General features: G+C 37.5%; 4 protein-coding genes and 1 pseudogene across 9 annotated transcripts; 4 read left to right on the top strand and 1 right to left on the bottom strand.

The window, feature by feature from the left end:
• Nucleotides 1–171: 171 nt before the first annotated feature.
• On the bottom strand, nt 172–1,907 carry LOC18605309 (MYB-like transcription factor EOBII). Its single transcript, XM_007038250.3, has 3 exons — nt 1,567–1,907; nt 915–1,146; nt 172–755 (listed from the first exon to the last, which is right to left on the bottom strand). The coding sequence occupies exons 1-3, from the start codon at nt 1,758–1,760 to the stop codon at nt 240–242; spliced, it is 942 nt and encodes a 313-aa protein (XP_007038312.1). The 5' UTR covers nt 1,761–1,907; the 3' UTR covers nt 172–239.
• A 419-nt stretch (nt 1,908–2,326) lies between these two features.
• On the top strand, nt 2,327–8,430 carry LOC18605307 (N-terminal nucleophile aminohydrolases (Ntn hydrolases) superfamily protein). 2 transcript variants are annotated; one of them, XM_007038247.3, is made up of 7 exons: nt 2,327–2,484; nt 2,607–2,781; nt 6,225–6,289; nt 6,398–6,790; nt 6,883–6,941; nt 7,461–7,565; nt 7,962–8,430. In XM_007038247.3, exons 1-7 carry the CDS (start codon nt 2,428–2,430, stop codon nt 8,179–8,181), a joined length of 1,074 nt encoding a protein of 357 aa, XP_007038309.2. In that variant the 5' UTR covers nt 2,327–2,427; the 3' UTR covers nt 8,182–8,430. The 2 variants fall into 2 exon arrangements, with proteins under 2 accessions (XP_007038309.2, XP_088660586.1); XM_088804460.1 differs by lacking the exon at nt 2,327–2,484 and having other exon boundaries at nt 2,707–2,781; nt 6,386–6,790.
• LOC18605308 (uncharacterized) lies at nt 2,789–6,218 on the top strand (annotated as a pseudogene).
• Nucleotides 8,431–8,674: 244 nt separating the features above from the next.
• Nucleotides 8,675–15,556, top strand: ACD5 (Diacylglycerol kinase family protein). Of its 5 annotated transcripts, none has more exons than XR_016025273.1 (13): nt 8,675–9,068; nt 9,394–9,570; nt 9,655–9,822; nt 9,932–10,024; nt 10,244–10,336; nt 10,694–10,913; nt 11,003–11,029; nt 11,171–11,255; nt 13,342–13,491; nt 13,809–13,910; nt 14,482–14,859; nt 14,970–15,092; nt 15,174–15,270. XR_016025273.1 is itself a non-coding variant. In XM_018118402.2 (13 exons), exons 1-13 carry the CDS (start codon nt 8,895–8,897, stop codon nt 15,349–15,351), a joined length of 1,905 nt encoding a protein of 634 aa, XP_017973891.2. In that variant the 5' UTR covers nt 8,676–8,894; the 3' UTR covers nt 15,352–15,556. The 5 variants fall into 5 exon arrangements, 4 of the variants coding, with proteins under 4 accessions (XP_017973891.2, XP_007038303.3, XP_088660585.1 ...); XM_018118402.2 differs by having other exon boundaries at nt 8,676–9,068; nt 15,026–15,092; nt 15,181–15,556; XM_007038241.3 differs by having other exon boundaries at nt 8,676–9,068; nt 15,026–15,092; nt 15,174–15,556.
• Nucleotides 15,557–16,029: 473 nt separating this feature from the next.
• LOC18605305 (derlin-1.1-like) lies at nt 16,030–18,470 on the top strand. Its single transcript, XM_007038239.3, has 7 exons — nt 16,030–16,169; nt 16,314–16,449; nt 16,536–16,609; nt 16,859–16,952; nt 17,193–17,321; nt 17,634–17,794; nt 18,066–18,470. Exons 1-7 carry the CDS (start codon nt 16,153–16,155, stop codon nt 18,301–18,303), a joined length of 849 nt encoding a protein of 282 aa, XP_007038301.3. The 5' UTR covers nt 16,030–16,152; the 3' UTR covers nt 18,304–18,470.
• The last annotated feature ends 1,295 nt before the right edge of the window (nt 18,471–19,765 follow it).

Raw genomic sequence — 19,765 nt, 5'->3', positions numbered from 1 at the left:
ATTTAATAAACAGAAGATAAAGTTCTTTGAATCCATATCTCTCACTCTTTGTGCTATTGAATTTAAGATAACAACAATATATATAACATTAATTGACAGATATCAATTGTCACTGTTTCACTCCTGAGTTGTCAGGCTAGCAAAGCAGGCAGTTTACTCAAGAATTGGTTGTATATATAGTAGGAAAGTCCCATGGGTTAGAACTAAAAATACAAGCACAACTGTTCCACTGCATACGATTACCACTCTGATGAGTTCGGAAGAGGATCGAGGTAGTCAAACATGTCAGATGGAAATTCATCAAAGAAGCTATCAGGGATTGCAGGGTTTCTTCTGTCTTCCTTCTTCCCAATTTGAGCATTGTTGTTCATACCAGTTGATGGAAACCTGGTGAACCATTTTGGTTTACTGTCAGATTCAGAAGCCTCCTGATGCTTGAACATGCCCTCAAAGTTGAGACCATTGGGTTCTGGGGCAAGGTCCTGGCATTGTGTCAAGCTTGGGAGGTCCAGTTGTAGTTGCGGTTGTAGAGAAACAGGGTAGTTTGCAGAGGGCTCAATGGATGGTATCATCTGAATGGTCGCAATGTCTAGTATTGGAAGGCCTGTTTCCAAGTTTGGTAAATCTGGCTGAACCAGATCAGGTAGCGGCACCATCCTGAATTCTTCGAAGTTTCCTGAAAAGGATGGACGTTTAGCCTGATCATGGTGAGATGATGACCCCTGCTCTAATGGAATGAAGTTGGAAGGCGGGACCTGAAACATAATACATACAAGTTCAAGAAACCTAAAAAGTTAGAAAATCCAAGTATCCAACACATCACATGAAATAGCGTGAAAAGAGCAGGCTTCATGTATCATAGAAGAAAAAGAAAGCTTGCTTATTAGCTCTTGATTTTCCCTTCAATTCCTTACCTCCACCATTGGCATTTCATGGAGAACAGGATCCTTCCCTTTGTTCTTATGTGAATTTGATGTAGGCGTCAGCAAAATTCTCTCCAGCCGCTTGCGTCTAGCACTCCAGAAATTCTTCACGTCATTATCTGTTCTTCCTGGCAAATACCTCGCAATCTTCGCCCACTTGTTGCCAAACTGTGCCTGCAGTTCTATCACCACCCTCTCTTCCTCTGCTGAAAATTTGCATCCACTAGGCACAATGTTTTCCCAAAAGAAAAAAAAGGATTACATGGTTTATTAGCTGTACTCTAATCATGCAATAAACAGAGGATGAAGCAATCATTACAACATTTTTGTCCTAACCCTGACAAACCCACCATGCACAACAGCACAAATTTAGCAACATTGAAGGATAAAGCAATCATTTTCTGTTTTTTACTACCAGCTGCTGCAAGTACATAAACAACAGTTCTCTTCAAAACCAAGAAAACCAACTAAGAGAATTCAAAAATTAATTAGCAAACACATTTTACTTATTAAAAACATATCAATACCTGTCGATCACAAATGTAACAAAGAAAAAATGTCATATCTTCCATTAAATAAGTTTTTGACTAGTTTTGGGAAAAAAATAAGATGAATTCCAAGGAGATAGTGATGAGAAACTTACGTCTTCAAGTTGGGTCTAAGCTTGTTAACCCATCTCAGACGACAAGATTTTCCAGTTCTCGGTAAAAGTCCCATGGATCGAATGGAGCTCCAGCCTCTTGGACCATATTTTTTCACGTAGTTCAGTAAGACTTCATCCTCTTCAGCAGTCCATGGCCCTTTCTTTATACATGTTCCTTCACTTTGACGTTCCATTTCAAGAATTTTATTCTCTTCTTTTCTTTCTCTTTTATTACTTTAACCACAAATTCAGAAAACCCAAGTTACTAATCCTCTTCAAAAGTGTTAAATTACCTGCTTTTTTGGCTTCTCTTTCCTTTTGTTTCCGTGAAGCATACGAGTTTATTGGCAAATGAAACAGAGGCAATGTCTGATTTTTTTTTCCATTTTTCAAATTTATTTGTTCTTTGATTTTGTTGGAGGAGCTTCATGGATGCAAAATGAAGAAGCCAATGTAACCTTCCCAAGTCAGCAACAACATTCCTTTCAGCCTCTCAAAGAATGACAAGTCACAGTAGACCATGGGGGATTTACAGAACTGGAACTGCAGAGGATCCGTCTTCCCACTTTGTTTCAGGTGACGGTTAAGACGGTTAGTGGCACTCTCCATTACCCACTAAACCCCGCTTCTTTTTCCTACATTTTAAATCACATGATCAAATCACAAAAAACCCTTGCTCCATCCTCAAAATAACACAAAACCCATCACAAGATTTTTGATTGGTCTGTGAACCGCACGTGATCAAGGTAGCTAGTGACGCTAGCCTTACAACCTTTACCTGCAAGTCCACCTAAGTTCTATGGAACATGATCCAAAACTTAAAATAAAACAATTCCCTTTTCCTGAACTCCTCTGTCTCAAATGGCTCCCAGGAACCTGTCCATGTCACTTGTCTTCCTCTTCACTTTGTTTTCCTTGGTAATCATTGAAAAATTATTGTTTTTCTTGATTTTTGTGATACGGGTTTGGGATCATCTTTTTCAATTAATGATCTTTTTATGTTATTTCTCTGGAATCATACATTTCATATTGGCTATCAGGTGATAGGACATGAAGGGGTTGGGAATTCAGGGAAGTACCCAATAGTGGTGAGCACATGGCCTTTCCTGGAGGCTGTGAGAGCTGCTTGGAAGGCAGTTGATAAGGGGTTCAATGCTGTCGATGCTGTGGTGGAGGGTTGTTCTGCTTGCGAGGAATTGAGGTGTGATGGTACAGGTTGGTAGCATAAACTCTGAATTTTTGCTGTGGGGTTAATTTGTTAGTCTTTCTTCTTGAATATTTAGGACTTTTGAACTCATTGTTTAGTAGACTTCTTAGGTTAAGCAGGAATTGCATCAAAAAAAAAAAAAAACATGAAAACTCCAAAACCCATCTCTCCTTTTAGGCTCTCCTCCCTTTTCCGCAGCCAAAAAGACCCGACCCTCGCTTTCAACCTATTCAAAAACCCGAACCCAGACCCCAAACCTCCCGGTAAACCCTTCCGCTACTCCTTACTTTCCTCTTATCAGAACCAAGCTTGGCAGGGCCAGAATGTTTGATAAAATGGAACAAGTTCTTCACCAACTGAAAAATGATACCCGTTTAGTCCCACAAGAGATCATATTTTGCAATGCCATGAAGTTCTATTGTCTTTCGTGTTTGCACGAACGTGCACTGCAGTTGTTCGAGGAAATGCCTGACTATGGTTGCCAAAGGACTGTAACGTCTGTGAACTCGCTGTTGAACGCGCTTTTGTTGAGCAAAAAGTTTGATAAAATGAATGAAGTGTTTTTTGGGTATAGAAAAATATGCCCACCTGGATGCTTGCACATATAATATATTGATTTGTGCCTGCTGTTTAAGTGGGTGTTTTGATGATGCTTGGAACCTGTTTGATGAAATGCAGAGGAAAGGTGTTAAGCCAAATGTGGTGACATTTGGGACGTTGATTCATGGGCTTTGTATGGAGTTGAAGGTAAAGGAATCATTTAAGTTGAAGGATGATATGGTTAGGCTTCATGGTTTGCGTCCCAATGCAAGTATTTACACCACAATGATTAAAGGGCTTTGTGGGATTGGTGAGTTGAGCTTGGCAATTAGGCTTAAGGAGGAAATGGTTAGGAATAAGATGAAATTAGATTTGGCTATATATTCTACTTTAATTATTGGGCTTTTTAACGTTGGGAGGCAGGAGGAGGCTCTTGGGATCTTTTAGGAAATGGCTTTAAAAGAGTGTAAACCGGATATGGTTACTTACAATGTGATGATTAATGGGTTCTGTAAGGTGAAGGATTTTGAAGCAGCTTACAGAGTTCTTGAAGATAGGGCAGAGAAATGGTGTAAACCAGATGTTATTAGCTATAATATGTTAATTGGTGGGTTGTGCAAGGAAGGGAGGTGGAGTGAAGCTAATGATTTATTTGAAGATATGCCATGGCAGGGGTGTAAACCTGATGTTGTGTCGTATAGGTTGCTTTTTGACGGGCTTTGTGGTGGATTGCAGTTCAAGGAAGCAGCATTCGTTTTGGATGAGATGATTTTCAAGGGCTATGTGCCACATTGTTCAAGTATACATAAATTTGTCTCTAGGTTGTGTCAGGACGGGAACATGAAGTTATTATTGATGGTTTTAAATAGTCTAGCAAAAGGAAATGCAATTGATCAAGATACGTGGCTGATGGTGATTTCTAAGGTTTACCAGGAGGATAAACTGTCAATTGTATCCGAGATTCTTGATGCTCTGATGCTATAGTGGTACTGACAATGTTGGTTTATCTTGTCATGACCTTGTTTTAAGTTTTAACTTCTTTGAATGTAGGTAATTTGGAAGTCAAGTTTCAACTTAGCTAGGAACATGTTGTACTATTCCCAATATTTAGCTTGGCTTGTGGTTTGACCATTGAAGTTCTATATGCAATGAACTGATTAGACTACAAAGAGAGTTGTGTTTATGGTTTGCAGGAGGTAAAGATTTATATCAAGATATGCTTGACGAATTTTAAGGTTAGGTAATAGCTGCCTATTGGAATTGTGGGTCTATATGGTTGTTTGACCTTACATTGGCAACTGATTGCTTTATAAGGTACAAGCATGAGTCAACTGCTTAATCGTTTCTCCTCTTAGCTAGCAGCATCTGTTATCTCACAGAATTTTGGAACTGGAGCATTCTGTAGATTTGGTGGCAACTGTTGTTCTGGATATATGCTATTAATTTTCTTGCAAATTGGCCTTATTATTGGATTATCTTGATTGTCTTTTGAGTTAAATTCCCTAGACAGTTGTGAATGACTGCAATGTAGCCATTCTGTGAAGTGAAATATTGGGTCAAGGGACGGGGACCTAAAAGACAGCTTATTGGATGTTTATATAAGGTGTGTCCTAGTGATTTCACTTTGGATGATTTGTTCAACCTTGTTGCTTTTCAAACTGGAATACAGTGTTTGCATGTATTGCTTGGGTTGCAAATCAACTGAGCACTTGACAAGCAGCTTGGGCTCAGGAACGTCTTCACTCCCTACAGTTTATTTTTCCTGCTAGGTAGTTGAGCTTAAACAAGATGTCTATCTTCAATACTTAAATGAGCTGAGTCCAAACACCAAGATGCTTGTTCTTTTTGGGTTTGCAAGCATTGAGCTGAGTGTTGAGATGTTATATATAGCATGAAGGGCCTTAAAACAGACAACAGCCATTGTAGGATTAAACAGGCTTGATTTTTCTCCCAATTTGAACAAAATTAATGTAATAAAGGCAGAGGTGAAGAATAGGATCTTCCTGGAGATGGTGTCCAAGGTGAACAAGGAAGTGAGGAGGGATGGACAAGGTAAGACTTGACTTTGAGTAGGGAGGTGATTATGAGAAATGCTGTCTTCTCTGTTTGTCGAGCAAGAAATGTAGTATAATGTTGGGGGATGAAATTTCATTAAAGTTGAAGAAGCAGATTGGTTTATAATGTTCTTCTACATCTTCACATTCACTCCTAGTTGTGAGCCCTTTGGCTCTACATCTACAAGGCCAAAAGAGGGCTGAATTTATTGTTGAAAGTTAGGATTCTTTGGCTGACTTTTTTTTTTTTTTTAAATTTTGAGGTCCAAAGTTTAAGGAGCTCCAGAAGAAGTAATGTTGCTGCAAGTAGCTAATGTGCTGCTCATAAATCAGTTCAATCATGCCTTAAGCTGAATTTGAACACATTAATGCTAGAAAATGAGCTTGAGCAGCTTTTGACATCTATTTGGAGTTGCTATTGTTGCTGCTTGTACTTCCTACAGAAATAAATACATATTGTACATAATTGTTGATACTCAAAAAAAAAAAAGAAGAAGCAGGAATTGCATCTATTAATTAACTAGACCAAGCCACTTTGTTACCATCAATTAAACATATCATGCTAGAAAAATTGTTAATTGAAATCAGACTGAATCCCATTGAGCAGTATCTGGTTGTCCCAAAAGTGTGAAATCTTTGCTCGTTTCATGTTTTCCTTGTGAAGGTTCTTGAAGCTGTAAATTAGATCAAGAAGATTAAAAGAACAAAAGAGAGCTCAATATATACCGTGACCTCTTTAATGTAATTTACGAAAATACGTTGTCAAACTAAAAAAGGAAAAAGTAAAGAATCTCTGCATTTTTGTGGTTTTCTATAGAATGTCCATGCCCTGAATGACTTGAATTTGATTGTAATAGTGGGCCCTGGTGGAAGTCCGGATGAGAATGGAGAAACTACAATTGATGCTTTGCTCATGAATGGGGTAAACGCCAGTGTCAACTTTGTCTTAAATATTATTTTGATCCTTATTTCTCTGCTCATATTGAAAACAACAACTAAATCTTGTGTGTTTGCTAAGGACATGCGTTAGGTCACAATGGAGGTTGGAGCTGTTGCTGCTATGAGGTATGTGAAGGACGGCATCAGAGCTGCAAGATTAGTTATGCAACATACCAAACACACAATGCTTGTAGGAGATCGAGCTTCTGCCTTTGCCATTTCAATGGGTCTTCCTGGACCAACCAACCTCAGTTCACCAGAGTCTATGGAGAAATGGACAAGATGGAAAGAAAACCACTGTCAACCTAATTTTTGGAAAAATGTTTTACCTGTTGATAGCTGTGGGCCTTATCAGTCAAAAGATAACATGGGGCTTAACAAGGGGGTTTGTTCTGAAGCCAAAGCAATGGGGATTATTGAATCCAGGACATCTCTTGTTGGTCCTCATAACCATGACACCATATCGATGGCTGTTATTGATAAAGTAAGTTGATGTAACTGCAGGTTCATTGTGGTCCAGGCGCATATATACAGAGGTTCACATTTGTTTTAAACGAATTTCTTTTTCTTGCACAGATGGGACATGTGGCTGTTGGTACATCAACAAATGGAGCGACCTTTAAGATCCCTGGCAGGTAAGATATCCCCTGCTATTTTTGTAGATTCCTTGACCTGACTTTCCCCCCATTCAAATGTTGCATTTTGTAGAATTGTATACAGCATCTGGTAGATTATTCACTCATATAAGCCGGAGGAATTGAATGATTCCAAATAAAACTCTATATCTACGTAAACTCACAATATTAAAATTAGTTAAAAAACAAGATGACTCTTGGCTCTAGATAATTACAGCCAGTGGACGAAAAGACCATCTAAAGTAGGTAGAATAGATCTCATTACTGAACTATAAATATTAAGCAGCAGCAATCATGTCTTGCATTTTTGAGTATCAAGGGTTCTGGATACCTCTTTGAAAAGAATAAGTCATGCATGAAATTTGCCTCTAAAACATGGATAAGCTGAACTGATGCTCAGGTTTTTTTTTTTTTTTTAATTTTCTCTAAATTACGTTTTGTGTGATTAGTTACACGTGTCACTCTAGTAATTATGTTTTACACATCACATAACATATTATCTTCCCTGATTGTTTGCAGGGTGGGTGATGGACCTATTGCTGGATCTTCTGCATATGCTGATGATGAAGTTGGTGCTTGTGGTGCAACTGGAGATGGTGACATTATGATGCGCTTCCTTCCATGGTATATATCAAACTTGAAATTTTGAAGTTCCAGCATTTGGATCATGTTAATGGTAATCAAATATACAAAAAAAGGAAGTGGGTATTTTCTTCATTTTGAGATCAGGGTCATTCTTTAAAATATTTTCTGAACGACATTCTTTGAGTTAAGAAATCTTTAAAAGGAGTGATGCATTCTGTGATTAGCATTGTTTGTGGTGTTATGGTTAGTTAGCATGTTACGCATGATAGGTTAATCTTTTGCTCACAAAAATTCAGCCTGGTCCATTTTGTTTACTCTGTTGTTACTTTTCTTAGTTCACCCTTTGCAATTCTTCCTACTTCAACTAATCTGGTGCGCTATGTGCAAACCTTATCTGACGCAATCATATGACATCATGCTTTTATCTGTTTTCAGTTATCAAGTTGTGGAGAGCATGAGACAAGGAATGGAACCCAAGCTTGCGGCCAAGGATGCAATATCACGAATAGCAAGAAAATTTCCAGATTTTGTGGGTGCTGTTGTTGCTATCAATAAGAATGGAGTGCATGCTGGTGCCTGTCATGGATGGACATTTCAATACTCGGTCAGAAGCCCAGATATGGATGATGTAAAAGTTTTCACTGTACTGCCCTGAAATTCCTTCTGCCTCTGCACTAGGAAAATTGGCATTATATGCGTCCTCTGTGCAGTATCACTACAAATTTTCAACAACTAATCCTAGGACATGTATTGTTCTACATTACCAATGAATATTCGTCTATATTTATCGATGTCCTGATAAGAAGCTTTTATGATGTTAAGAACTGGAAGAATTCTACTCAAAACTCGTGGAAGTTGTTCTAATATCAAAACTTTCTGTACCCATTATAATGGTTCCTACTCATACTTTCTCTACTCATTTGGAAGTTGCTTCTATGGTTTGATTTGTGGAAAAGTTGCCTTAACTTCCTTACCACCCGATATTCGGAGAAGTTTCCAAAAGGACTACATACCAAAAAAACAAGATCGCCAATATTCAACGGCTCCTGAACCTCAAAGACGCAAAGTATTCGGGTTGAGATTGGACCTAACCCGAATCCTCCTGACCCAGTTTTCAAATTTGGGGCTTTAGAAAAGTAGAAATGCCAACTTTGCATCTCTCAGCAGGACAACTAGTCAACAACCCAAAAATGCAACAAAAGAAAAAACCTTGTCTCTAAACTGGGATTTTCTTCATTTGAAACCCGGTTTAGGGGACCCTTTAATTCCAACTCAATTAAAAAAAAATCTAGTGACTTTTATTTCAGAAATCCCTTTCTTTTTATGTTTTTATAAATTTAATGTACTAATAATTGTTAATCTAATAAAATGGAAATAAATGGAGGTGTTTGTAATTCTGGGGATAAATCCCAACGAGAAGCGGAAGTTGAAGGTGAAGCATCCTCTTTGAGTTCGAATGTATTGTTGAATCATACCGGAGAGGTCACTCTCACTCTTAATTCAGACGGGTTGTCTTGGGAAGCGCTTGATTCCTCTGATAATGTAAGTTTTCTTTATCTTCTTGATTTACATATACACGAATAGTAACTACTCAAATCAAATTTTGATTTTTACGTATTATCATTGTGTTATCCTGTTTGAAATTTATTAGTTTTGTACCTATTTTGGGTGATACGAAAATGGGCTTTTGTCTCTTTGCCATTTCCCTTCTTGAAGTTTATGAGCTGAGATACCCTTTGATTGTTGAGAAAAGACATCGCATGTAAAGGATCCTCGATTCTTTTCCGCTTCTTTGAGCTTGGTTTTACACGTATAAAATATAGTGTCATATTTGGCTTCTGACGACTTCATCTGTTTATTGGAACAGTGTGGATCAACTTGTTTGGGGATTGAATTTGTTCCTAAAATCACAACTAAAACCACAACAGAGTTACAGTTCTCTGATATCTATGCTGTAGAGTTGATTCATGGTGGAATGATTCAAGAATCAATCAGTACAAGTGCTAGAGAATGTTTCTTCGGGACTGACTCTCATGATTCCGAGGTTCGTTTTTATTACTCTTCTTCTTTGTCCCCTTCTCATACAATGATAATATTTTTCAATGACTTGTCTTCCTTTCTGATGCAGATGAACCACTTCATAGTTCATTCTTTTCAAAAGTCTATGTCGCAGCCTTGCCTTTGGGTCCTGGCTGTGTACACTTTTGGCCACAAGGACTTGCAGACATGTCAGATGTGGATGAATAAAATTAATGATTCTCTAAATAAGGAATTTGGGAGACCAAAGAATCTTCTGGTATATGTCTTCTATAGTTTGTAAAAAGTTGTGGTTCAAGATATATTTCTGGTGACAAATTGAAGAGAACTTATCTGCAAGATCTTTTGTTTTGTTTCCCCTTAACTAGGTATTTGTTCATCCAATGAGTGGGAAAGCAAATGGCCTGAGAACCTGGGAAACTGTGGCTCCTATATTTTCACGTGCTAAAATAAACACGAAGGTAAACTTCCACATAATGAATGCAGATAGGTATTTCTTAGGTAATGAGCATCACAGTATTTAGTTGACATGATTAAATGTCATATTTTCTTATTTAATATTCATTTTGCTTATCATGGACATTTAAACACACTAATCCAAATGATAAAGGTCCACTTAGTACCTGTTACTAAGTCAAGCATGAGTAGTTATCCTGCAATAACTATTGTTTCCATTTCAGGTGATTGTAACACAGAGGGCTGGACATGCATTTGATGTGATGACATCTACTACAAATGAAGAGCTGAATTCATATGATGGTGCTGTAGCTGTTGTAAGTGACTGGATACCTGCATGTCATGATGTCATATGCATCTTTCCTCTACCTAGAGTAGTTCAACTAAATGTACCTCATCATATGTAAGTTGCTAAGTCGATTGAAATAATAAAAATGTTGTCAACTTCAGGTTCATGTTTGCAGAGTCTAAGTAGTACACATGTAGTTTAAAGCTTTTGTAGATAGTAACTGCACCTAATGACCTATTTCTAGAATTTTGTACTCCATTCTTGGGTGGATTTGGTTCTGTTCTCTGTTCTTTAATTGTTAATCTGTTTGTACACTGTGGTAAGTTTATAGTAGTATTTTCCATACATGACTTATGCTGTTGTTATTTTATTTTTTAATTTGCAGGGTGGTGATGGTTTCTTCAATGAAATCCTTAATGGTTATCTTCGTTCGAGGCATAAAGCTCCTTTCCCTCCTGCCCCTTCAGATTTTCTTGATGCTCTGGGGAATGATGGCAGCTCCTTAGTTCATGATCCAGCTGGAGCGGGTTCTGGGACTCACAACGAAGAGAGTTATCCTCTTCTCCCCAGTTTGGCACATAATGAATTAGGATTCTCTCATTTGGGTGTGTATCATGATAATTATATTTCCATGAAAGTCAACTTTGTGGTTGTTCTGTTTATCCTGTATAACCTTGTTTACATCTATTTACAGGAACTAATAATAGTTCTCGCTCCATAGGTTAGTTTTTACCATATCTTTACAAACTACGGTGATAATAAAGGACTCTGTTGTTTGTCCCTTACTCAGTGGTGGTTTTTTTGTAGATTATCTACATATATCATTGCTTGAAACCTGACCAATTTTTTAATAATTATGCAGATCAAGAAATTGAGTATCCCCTCCCTAATCAGAGGTTTAGATTTGGGATAATTCCTGCAGGTTCAACGGATGCCATTGTGATATGGTATATTCTTATGACTTTTCCTTCCTTATGTTTTCTCTTATTTTAAGACTCAAAATAGTTAGGATACGTCTGTAGCTGAGCATTTGGATGTATGTGGAAGGCCTTTTGGATGATTATTTTAAAGTTTGTTACTCAGCATACAGTCCAGTTTTAGTGCCTAACTTTATATTCTGCTTTGGATATGGATGCTACCCTAATCTTTGATATTTTTGCACTAAGTGGCTGCTCAAAGTGGTTAATATTGCTAAACTGGGAGGGAAGAAAATTAAAGAAATAAGTGACTGTTGACTGGATGACTCCAATCTATCAAAATGCCTCTTTCTGTCAGATACTCATATATAACTAAATGCCTTCTACAAGTCTCTTTCCCCTTCTCATTTTATATTTTTGGATTTGATGTTCAACATAATGTAGATGGAAGGATCTGTGGCATTTTAAAAAAGTTCTTTGGTCTCTGGTTTCTTTCTGCTTTTTGTATTCTGTGCCTTGCATGTTAGTTCATCTAAGTGTGTTACACACAAAAGTAGGGCTCATTGTCCGATGCAGTGGTTAATGTCTTGGTCTGACAAGCATGTGTGGGTCTAAGTCTTAAGAGCTGTCACTTATGCTAAGTACTAATTGTTAGGACTTGTGTCCAGATCACCTGTCCCAGGACTTTACTTTGGTGTAATTATAGCTAGGTATTAACATATACATTATGGCTCCATTTGTTTCACGGAACTGGACTTCCAGAAGTTCATTTCCGCATTTTCTAGTGTTTGGAAGCCAGAAAATCTAAAGGTCAAAGGAAAATGTGTTGAAAATCAATGAAAAAGGTGGTAAAAGAACGGAAATTATCTTCCACCTTATAAAGGCAGAAGAATTTCCAAAGAAGTTCCCCTGGCTCCAAACCTCATGACCAAACCCTCACCTTGTCCTAACCCAGTCAACCCAACCTCTCAACTCCAGCAACTCATGAATGGTGACCAACGGTAATATCTCCAACTACCTCTGTAGCTGTTATTCCCACTTCAAACTCCAAGATCTTTTGCCCTCCTCTCTGTTTCCATATTCAAAGCAATTCAAGCCAACTCAAATCTCAGTTTTCGCCTTCAATTGCCAGCCTCCATCAATGCAAGCCATAGCAAATATCAGCCAACTCCTCCTTAGCAGCCAGCAAATTGAACCACCACTGAAGGGCCCTATCATAATAGCAGCAACATCTCCGACGAGTTTGTTCCATACCCAACCATCTTCTAGTGTCACTCCATCTCTGCTTTACTCCTCAATTAAGACACTTTTTTCTTTTCTTTTCAAATTAGATGCTCCAACTAAATCTGTATGGGTTTTGATTTTTTTTCCACTCAACTCCTGTTTATTTCAGATTTTGTTTGGTGTTGAGTTCATTTGTTTCGGGAATTCCTTGACTTCATTTATATAAATTTATATAATTAATTTGATACTCTAATTAGCTTGACTTGGGTTTTGGATTAGTTTGATATTCCAATTAATTGTCATTAATTTTGCTTGAATGGGAGAATTAATGATTCTATACCTAATAGATGATTCAGCTGGCTTGAAAACTTGGAAAAAAATGTTGTTTCTCATTTGCTGCATTACCCATTTCTTATTCATGAACTTATGGGTTTTGTTTAATTTGAAAATTTCATGAAAATTTCCTATGGTGATGGAAAAAATATTGTGTCAGGATTATATATGAATAATCCATTTTGAAGATTTCTTTTAAAGCTTAAACATGGTTTTGGGATTATTGATTTTGGGTTTACTTAATAATGATATGAATTTTAAAAATAGAAATTGGTTTCTGAGAAGTCATCCGAACAATAGAAAATATTCTTCACAAAGTCATCCAAACAACAGAAAATATCATCCTTTCAGAAAATGCATTTTCTAGAAAATAGTTCATTTTCTGGAAGTCCATATTCGCGAAACAAATGGAGCCTATGTGTCAAATCTCTTTAAGAAAATGGTATGTGATTTCTACTGCTGATGGGCATAAACATAATATCTGACTGAAAAGCCATGTAGCTAATCATGGATGTCGTTCATTTTGACTTTTACATTTTTGTTAATTTATTTCTTGCAGCACCACTGGCGCTCGAGATCCTATAACATCTGCCCTGCACATTGTCCTGGGTAAAAGAGTGTGCCTTGATGTTGCTCAAGTTGTAAGGTGGAAAACTACATCTTCCTCAAAGGTTGAGCCTTGTGTACGCTATGCGGCTTCTTTCGCTGGGTAATTTCTTGTTATAACTAATTTCATGAATCTATGAGAGTACTAGCATATAAATGTTTCTGGCCTTTTGGGTCCAGAGCTTAGTACTATATTACTATTTTCTGTGCACTGTACAAGTATGGATTACTATTTCACTCATGTGCAGACATGCTGCTGCTAGCATGTGTGTCTGCTAGTTAATAACTATTGAGTATGCTTATGATATTTAAGCATGGTCAGTGTAATTGAAAGGCATCCTAGTTTGCTTATGTTCTTTTGTTGCTCCTTATAGAATTACCCTGATGGTCTCTTTACAACTCATCAGTGAAATTTATCAGGTATGGATTTTATGGAGATGTCATTGCAGAGAGTGAAAAATACCGGTGGATGGGCCCCAAACGTTATGATTATGCTGGAACGAAAGTGTTTTTGAAACACAGGTATTCCTCTCATATTAACTTAATGAGTTCGTAGAGCAATGAAGTTAGGTTTTGGTGGCATTCCTCACATAATTTATTGTCAGCATCAAGAATTTTTTGCAATTTGTAGTTATGAAAGAACTGCAGTGAAGTCTGAAATTTGGAATGATAAGTTCCCCTTCTGTTGTATAAGGCCTTTGAAACTGGTCTTTTTGCACTCAAGGATTTCAATTTTTGTTTTTATCATAATGCATTTGGCAAAAATTTTCCCTTCAACTCCTTGCCTTGCTTTAGGAAAAAAATGAGCTTATTTTCCCTTCTAAATAAGAAATGATGAGCTGGATTCAGGTCCTATAATATTGACTTCAAGTCTTCAATATAAATATCTATTAAGCTGCCTATTTCAAACTAGTTTTTCTTTCTGGAGATAGCACTTTTATCTCAGCTTGTTAATGTTTGTCATTAATTTTAAGCTTGATTTCCCTTCTCAAGGGCCTGTCTTAGCAACGACAATTTCTTGCAAATGGTGCTCCTTAATATATAATAGTTAGCCCACCATGCTAAGTCACGGTAACCTTTTTATTTCGTTAAGGTCATATGAAGCCGAAGTAGCTTACCTGGAAGTTGAATCAGACAAGAATAATTCAATTCCAGATGCAAGTAGGATGTTTGATAAGGTGCGGAGCTTGAAACGAAAGAAGTCTGAAAGAATTATTTGCCGAGTCAATTGCAATGTGTGTAATACAAAGCCAGTTTATTCTTCCGCAAGAAGCTCCCCTGCAACACCTTACATGCGTCCACAAGAAACAAGGTGGTTGAAATCTAAAGGGCAATTTCTCAGTGTTGGGGCTGCCATAATGTCTAACCGAAATGAACGAGCACCTGATGGTTTGGTGGCTGATGCACACCTTTCAGATGGTTTCCTGCATCTTTTATTAATTAAAGACTGCCCTCATGCTTTATATCTCTGGTAATATGAAGCACTTTCTCTCTCTCTCTCATCCTAGTTATTAAAATTTTTGGAATCCAGGGTGTCTTCTAAATTGGTGCATTTGCAAATTTTGTATTGTTTCTGCATAGTTTTTCATCCTTAAAAGAACTGCTTTTAAGTGATGAATCATGATCAATACCCACAGGCACCTTACTCAGCTGGCAAGGAAAGGCGGAAACCCCCTGAATTTTGACTTTGTGGAACATCATAAGGTATATTTTCTTGCCATGTCTCATCTTTGTTGTGTTACCCTAAAGATCTCTTTTGTTGCCATTGTTAATGATTCTTTCCAGACCCCAGCTTTTACATTCACGTCCTTCGGCAAGGAGAGTGTCTGGAATCTGGATGGTGAGCTTTTTGAAGCACACAAACTTTCAGCGCAAGTGTTTCGTGGCCTGGTTTGCTTATTTGCATCTGGTCCTGAGGTATAGAAGACGTAGGAAAGATGGTCTCATCAAAGCAGTCAAGTAATTCACTCCATACAAACACAGTTTTTGTGTTATCAAAAATTCAGTCTAGTGATTGATGATATACATCAGCAGGGTTTGTAAGGTGGCCTTAAGGAGGTCATCAGTTGGCTGATATTACAGTGCAAGAAATTAGTATGGTTATGATGGAACAGCATTGTACATTATGTATGAATTTTATTTCGTATTAATTTCTCAATTTTGCTTGACATCGTAGCATTGTTATTCATTAGTGAACCCCAACTCCTTGGCATTCTATATTCTATGTTTTAGCTATAGATGGAAACTTTTAAATACAATTTGTTTTAACCTTGTGCTTGTATATGGAAATAATAGGGAGACAAAGAAATTATCCACTAAACTGTAAATAGTATAATTATGACATTGAAAATATGAATGCAACTACGTAAATAATTTGATTAAATGAATATGGACTATAAATAATAGAAATTATTTTAGGAACTTATGTAAAATGAAACTTGGCACCATCTTTAATTAGTCCAAGTCTGTCAACTTTTGTTATTGCTGAGAATGATCGTCATTGTCACGTCAACTTGGGAGTAGAAGAAATTTTCAAACACTGAACCAACCAAGAGGTCACATCACATTCACCCGCACCAGCAATGGTCGGTCCAAAGTGCGGAGACTAGGAATAATATGGTTTTGTCTTGACTTATCTTGCCTCCAAACTCATGTCTTTGGAATTTCCGCTGCCACCACCAAAGACAAGAACTGCAAACCCATTCTATCTGTTAAAGCGTAATCCTTTCCCTCTTACACAACCAAAGGCGCTATACTTCTTGCAATGTCTACACCAGCACAGTAACATCTCTCCCTCTGTCTGGATTACATGTGTTCTCTTTTTCACCATGTTTAGCTTATCGGTTGAATGTTACATTAAAATTCTTGGATGTTGATCATTTTTTTAATGTTAGTCTAATTGTTATAAGCTTCAAATTTGTTCAGATATTATGAATCGTTGCCGCCTGTGAGCAAGTTCTATGGAGTGGCTTGTTTGATGACCACATCCGCCTTGTATCTTGGTCTTTACGATCCCTGGAACATAGCACTCTCTTACGAAGATGTATTCAAACGTTTCCAGGTAAACTAGTTAGCCAGTTTTTTAAATCCAATTCACAACTAGGAGAGCTTAGTAAGTGGTTGATCACGGATATTGTTCTGCTGCAGGTTTGGAGGCTCATCATCAACTTCTTCCTCCTTGGGCCATTTTCACCCTCTTTCGCCATCCATCTTATAATGATGTGAGAAAGCTGACTCTTTCTAATCTTTTAATGGATAGAAAACAATTTCGAGAGTTGAAACTTTTTATAGTGCTTCTTTTTTCTTTAGTTTTTGTCCTTTGGGGGGCAGAGGAGGGGCAGGGAGAGAGATAAATTTGCACCATCATTATGTAAAACTATATGGTATCATGTTTAGTTAGAGAAGAAAATACTTTACTTTCGAAAGATAAAAGGTTAGGTTTCCTTACCATTTCAAGTTTAATTGCATAGAGCAAGGTACGGTGTCTTACTAGAGAAAGGGCCCTTTGACAAGAGAACAGCAGACTATGTCTGGATGTTGATCTTTGGAGCATTGTCACTTTTGGTAAGTAAAATGGAACAGCATACCGTTTTTATTTTCTTTGGTCTTCATTTCTAAAGCCAGCAATATTCAACTCCAATCCCTACACTTTTTATATTATAATCATTACCCTGTGTAGTACTAAATATTATTTCGTTCAGCTTACAAAACAACCTTATTTTATCAGCAAAGCACTTAGGCTAATATTCTCAATTATCAATCTACACAAAATGAAAATAATGCCATACTTCTGCTTGAATCTAGGTGATGGGTGCTATTCCATTTCTATGGACACCTTTCATGGCAGGTTCGTTGGTTTTTATGATCGTCTATGTATGGAGCCGTGAGTTTCCAAATGCACAAATCAGCATCTATGGTATAGTGACATTGAAGGTATGCTTGGTTTTTTTTCCCCTAAAGTTTTAGTCAAATTAGGAGTTTTGATTATGCTAATGCTGGTGCTAAGGAAATCTCAGATCATCAGGGTCTATTGTCTTCATATTCTAGTAGTCCTGGGCTTCTCCACCTATTGTCAGTTTTAATCAGAGGCTGCTTCTTCTTCTCAGCTTATCCTTAAAGAAGCATGATTTCCTTTATGCTCCACAGTGTCTGTCTAAACAAAAATCTGCATCTCGTTTAAGTGTTATCACAAGTATCTTGTGGAAACTCTCATTAGTTTCTAATTGTTGGATTTTGTTAATGCAGGGATTTTATCTACCTTGGGCATTTCTAGCTTTGGACTTGATATTTGGGAGTCGTTTAATGCCAGATATTATTGGGATGATTGCAGGGCATCTTTATTACTTTTTGACAGTACTGCATCCTCTTGCTGGTGGGAAGTACGTTTTCAAGACCCCTCTTTGGGTGTATCCTTTCTTATGTTTATTCATCTTTTGTTTTTCGTACTTTCCTTCTGTTTTCTCTACGTTTCTTGAGTGTAATGCGTTAGCTTTGCTCTTAAGAACTGTTATTTCTGCGCCCTCTTTGACCGAGAAGTGAGAATGCATGCCTTCTTAAATTTGAGATCCACGTAAAGACAAGTCCTAGGGGCGCCAGAAGATTGGCTAATTGCTTGGGACATATTTGAGTACGTTACTTAAATCATGAATTGTTATAGTCCTTAATGAGCTGTTCCAGTCACAAACTAGTAGCATATTGGGGGAAGGGAATCCAAGTAAATTCTCCAGTGCAGCGTGATCCATCTGCTGGAGTTGCTTTCCAAGGAAGAAGCTTCCGACTAAATGGTAATCGAACGCGAACAAGCACGCCATCAGAGCAGGAGCGGCAGGCCCAAGCAAATAGTTCAGCTGCAAGTCAGCCTAGTTCAGGTGATGGTGTTGCCTTCCGGGGAAAAAGTTACCGTCTTAGTAGTTAGTGGTAGTTAACCAGGCCTTCTTGGACTTGATCTGTGGCCTATATGTTATACAAGGTTTTATGATATGAATTATCATGCATTTGCAGTCGGATTTTTCATAAATGTAAAAGAGTTTAAATCCTGTGTTTTGAACCTCTAATAATTCTACATATCTCTATCCTTTATCACCTCTTCCTTGTAGCCATCTGGAAATTCACAGATATTACACTCTTCAGAATTGCTGTTCCATATGACTCGTGAACTCGAACCTTTCAATATAACTAGATTTTCCTGCCCTTATTTTCTTTTTGGCATAGCTAAAAAGGTAAAAATATATAAAACCCTCTTGACTTGATTGACAACAAGTTCCTAAATGTTCACAAAGTCAATATAGAACTCGAACCTGCTCACCCCTATTTTCCACTATATGCAGTGTGTTGCCTTGACCTTCACCAGGGTTAATGACACGTGTTGCATATCTGAATACCATAAGTAACAGTTTGTAGTAATTTTCTTGTTGGATCAATGGCAACTTTCTCTTTCTTAAACAACCAGCGGCCTTATGGGTTGACTGGCTTTTCACCAGAGAAAAGGATGTGCAATTGACTTGTTGAACCTGCCTGGTTGTCATCCCGGGCCATACCCCCGGACTTTCTCGTAGCTTACAACCTGTTACCTAGTCTCTCACCTTCCACTCTTAACAAAACACGCTAGCAATTAATTGGTCTTCTCTGATATTCTGGGAAAGTTCAATCAACTTTTCTTTGGATGAAATTAATACTCAACTAACTTCTGATTAGTAGGGTTCTTGCCACCAAAGTTGCTCATTATTGGCATAAATAAACAGAGTTAAAGTACAACAAGAAAAAACATTAGATGGACTGAGAGTTGTTAATAATAAAAAAAGTGCAACGCCAACCTAATATCTCTCTACCAACACCAAGTTAATAGATTCTTGGAGTTCTTGCTTTCCTGGGCACGCTACACCCTTTTAGAAGTAGGTCTTCTTTCCTGGATAAAGAGAAGATCCCATGTGTGTCACAGTAAGGTCAATGCTTGCGTGCACCATGAACAGGCGTCAAAGAAACAGTAAAATTTAATAGCAAGTCACCTTCAAACTCAATTATATACCGAACATTACTGCACAAAATTACTCACGAATTTAATCTTCTCTAGGAAGTCAAGAAACCAACTCATAGTGTCAAAGAACAGTGGTAATGAACAAGTTAAAGTTAGTTTTTCGGTTTTATTTACATTTTTATTCCACAAGAATTATATATTCAGTATCTTTCCTTAATTAGAAATTATAACCACAAAGAAGTTTAGAAAAATTGTTTACTTTGGTATATCTGTTTTAGAATTTCCAAAATTCTTGCCTCCTTTAAATCTGTTTTAAGTCAACTAAGATAACCCAAAATTCTTATCCTAATCCCCATTTTTGTTTCAAGCAACTATACAGGAAAAGGGAATGCTAGTACTGTCT

Source organism: Theobroma cacao, chromosome 3 (assembly GCF_053813885.1).
Source record: "Theobroma cacao isolate CCN51 chromosome 3, ASM5381388v1, whole genome shotgun sequence".
Classification (NCBI taxonomy): Eukaryota; Viridiplantae; Streptophyta; class Magnoliopsida; order Malvales; family Malvaceae; genus Theobroma; species Theobroma cacao.
This window is presented reverse-complemented; position numbering and strand designations above follow the sequence as displayed.